The 3,644-nt window shown below is 37.7% G+C and overlaps 1 protein-coding gene across 2 annotated transcripts; it reads right to left on the bottom strand.

The window, feature by feature from the left end:
* Window positions 1-357: 357 nt before the first annotated feature.
* On the bottom strand, window positions 358-3,214 carry LOC149563161 (cysteine-rich receptor-like protein kinase 15). Of its 2 annotated transcripts, none has more exons than XM_089826556.1 (7): window positions 2,333-3,214; window positions 2,082-2,225; window positions 1,851-1,978; window positions 1,539-1,749; window positions 1,201-1,435; window positions 900-1,056; window positions 358-812 (listed from the first exon to the last, which is right to left on the bottom strand). In XM_089826556.1, exons 1-7 carry the CDS (start codon window positions 3,180-3,182, stop codon window positions 510-512), a joined length of 2,028 nt encoding a protein of 675 aa, XP_089682682.1. In that variant the 5' UTR covers window positions 3,183-3,214; the 3' UTR covers window positions 358-509. The 2 variants fall into 2 exon arrangements, with proteins under 2 accessions (XP_089682682.1, XP_089682683.1); XM_089826557.1 differs by having other exon boundaries at window positions 1,851-1,969.
* Window positions 3,215-3,644: the final 430 nt, after the last annotated feature.

The following is a 3,644-nucleotide window of genomic DNA, read 5'->3' as shown; positions in this document are numbered from 1 at the left end:
ATAAATATTGTTTTGATTGGATAAACAAATAAAAAGTAAATATACTTTTATGAATTATTAGTTCTTTCAAATATTATATAAATGAAAACTTTATAGTTGCAAAAAATGATTCAATAATAAAAAAATTTAATTGGACAAACAAAAAAAAGAAGTTCACTCCCTAGTGTAACACAAAACAACCACTCAAATTGTCAATAAATATATTATTTTGAATTATTTTAAATACAATAAATATGAAAACTTTATAGCACAAAAAGTAATTGAATAATAAAGTGTTCTAATTAGACAAACAAATTAAAAAGTAAAAATGAATTAAATGCTATAGTTTCTTGACCGAACTAATAAAAGAACATAAGATAACAATAAACAAACTATTAAATCAAATTAATTTTAATTGGAGTGAATAAAAATGTACGGGATTGATATGACAGCACCGAAACTTCAAGTCGCAACAAAACTTATCCAGTGAAATAATAGAGTTTAGGAATAGTTCTAAAAAATTGTAGGGATTATCTAGGTTCCACGTTGCTCATAGAGGTTTCATTCCGTGAAGAAATTGCAGGGATGAAACTGACATTAGGACTCTGAGTGCTCATGCTTACGAACGCAGGTTTTGTTGGATCTGGTAACGGTACAGAATTGGTGGTTATCATTGTAACAACACTAGACATTATTGGACGAACATCTGGATCAGCCTGTGTACACAGAAGTCCAATATGGATGCATCTTATCACTTGCTCCTCTAGACAACTTCCCACAAGCGCAATATCAACAATCTTCAGTATATGTCCTCCTTTCAATAGTCTCCATGCCTGTATAAATCATTATCATTCACTAATATTCTCTCTTTCATCTAGTCAACAAATAGTTAATTGGGAGAAATTCAATTTCTTACTTACCCATTCTAATAGGATATAGTTATGCTTTTCTTTCGAAACATTCATGTCTGTGTTTTTTCTTCCGCTTACAATCTCCAGAAGCACAACTCCAAAACTATAAACATCGACTTTTACAGACAGTTGCCCTCCCATTGCATATTCCGGAGCCATGTAGCCACTGCAGGCATTCAAAAAGTCTTATATCCAGCGTTTATTTTCATTATGATCTTCTTTCGGTATATAAAAACCCAGCCGGGATCATCTCCCTTTTCGAGCCATGACAAACAAAAAGAAAAGGTAAAACTGATTGAATTATACTTACTAGGTTCCTGCAATTTTTGATTGTATCTCGGTTTCGTTGTCAGAGAAGAGTCTTGCTAAACCAAAGTCCGCTATCTTAGGATTCAGTTGGTCATCAAGCAAAATGTTGTTTGCCTTGATGTCTCTGTGAATTATTCGAAGCTGTGAATCCTCGTGAAGGTAAAGAAGGCCGCGAGCAATTCCAATTATGATATTAAATCGCTTTTGCCAATCCAGTTCTCTGCGCTTTAATGGGTCTGTGTTTCCATTTCGAATTGCAAAATAAATATGAAATGTTTGTCCGTAGTAATTTTAACACAATTTGTTCTGGTAGAAAGAGACCATTCATGGTCGACTCACCAAAGAGAAAAGTATCGAGGCTTTTGTTTGGCAAATACTCATAGACAAGCAACCTTTGGCTTCTTTCTACACAACATCCAAGCAAATTCACTAGATTTCTGTGTTGAATATTCGCCACAAGTTCCACTTCGTTCATAAATTCCCTTTTCCCTTGTGCAGACCTCGCAGACAGCTTTTTCACTGCTATCTGCTTTCCATCTCTGGTCGTTCCCTGAGAATTTAAACATGCCCACATCGGTTCAATGAAAGATCGTTGTTAGTTTATCAGATCCCACAAATTATAATTTCGTGCAAGGATAACTATACGCATACCTTATAAACTGGGCCAAAACCTCCCTCTCCAAGCTTGTTGCCGTCACTAAAATCCTCTGTCGCTTCTATCAAACTTTCCAAGGTGAATGAAACTTGCTCTCTCTTAAAAAGCCTCCTTTCTACGACATCTTCGTATCAGACAGAAACAGGTAAAGTTAATACTTTCATCTACTGTGCTCAACATTTTAAAGATAAAATTCCGAAAAATAATAAATAAATCTGCGGTATCACCTTCACTCTGGCTCACTAGGGTTATTTGCTTCCTCGAAACTGCAGATTTGAATTTCCTTCGTATTGCCAAGGAACAGCCAGCGAAAATGGCTATTGAACCTATACTGACCCCTAATATAATCGGCAACCTTCTCGATGGCTTGTCTGCAAGGCATCATTTTAATTTTTGTTCTAAAATATCCATATAAAATAAAATAAGAAAGTGAAAAATAGAATTACAAAAAGAAGGATATTATGGATTAGAATCTTACAGCTTGATCTCAGAGGGGAAGGTTCAGAACTAGGACTCTCGGTTATGGAGATGGATGGCTGAGGAGGAGGAGTAGGCGAATCAAGAAAGGGGTAAATCTCATATCTCAGCGTGCAGCTCCCTGACATGGCCTGGGCACCTCGTTTCTCAGAGCAATAACTCTCAACGTCCGCCATTGCCTGCGACAAGCACTTTCTACAGTCCTTCACCGACATGTCTCTCCAACACTGTACCAGACCGTACACCTCGCCCGAAGCCTTTTCATCACCCAGTGTAGAAGAATATTCACTTTTTCCTGGCGCCAGCCCCATACTTCCCGGAAGACAGGCTTTATCAATCAGATTTGATAAAAGACCGAAGGTTATGCCCTGAGAAGCTATCAGATTTATTCTTGTGACATTCCGCGTGTTCTCCAGCAGAAGGAAATCGGTATCTAGTGTAGAAATGAAATTGGAGTTATCGTAGCGCATGAAGCAGTCGCCCATCCACACCCGCGCACCTATGTCGTTGGCGCAGAGTTCTTGAGTGATGTTATGTGCTTCCACGGAACAATTTGCGCATTTCGCTGCTGATACATTCCCGATACACTGGAGCAAGCCATAGGCTTTGTTGGGGGACTGACCACGGGACGAGGTGTTGAAACCTGAACTCTGAGGTGCATTGCGAGAGAGATCGGCGATTACTCGATTCAAGTTTGTGGAGTATGAACTCCCCTCTGTGAAAGTTGAGGCATTGTTGCAGACTGACCATCGGTATTCACATAAGACTAGTGATGGGAAAATTGCTAGGAAGAACAAGAGGAGAAACATATCTCTGCAAACTTTGGGAAAGGTCGTACAGTTACGCCTCATCCACGTTCACAATCTGCCAAAACCAAATTAAACTCAACTGACACTAAATTAGAGCATAGAATTCATTGCAACTTCTTCCGCGTTCAGAAACCGTCAAACTTACTACAAAACCGAAAAAGATCCCCGAAATTGGTTGTTTTGTTGACTTGACTGAGTGGCTTTAAAAAAGTCATTGGTCCCTCAGGCACTTTAAAGACGGCGGTCATGGATGGCAGCAGTTTTCTTTCGCGTGAGCGGAACGCAATAAAGCCACGTCGTTGATCTGATTGACATTTGACATGACTTTAATTTTGATCCCTCCACTTTTGAATAAAACATTCATTAACGAATCATAAAATAAAATCATTTATCTATTGTACTTGCTTAAAGGCCAAGCACTATCGTGATAAATTTTAAATTTTAAATTTTTAATTAGTAATTAAATTTTGTAATTTCTACGATTTAGAATTAATCATTTGTAAT

The sequence above is a fragment of the Cupressus sempervirens genome, chromosome 4 (assembly GCF_028749045.1).
Source record: "Cupressus sempervirens isolate cs-2001-9-10 chromosome 4, ASM2874904v1, whole genome shotgun sequence".
In the NCBI taxonomy this organism is placed as follows: domain Eukaryota; kingdom Viridiplantae; phylum Streptophyta; class Pinopsida; order Cupressales; family Cupressaceae; genus Cupressus; species Cupressus sempervirens.
Note: the sequence above shows the minus strand (reverse complement) of the source record. Positions and strands in the feature narration are given on the sequence as shown.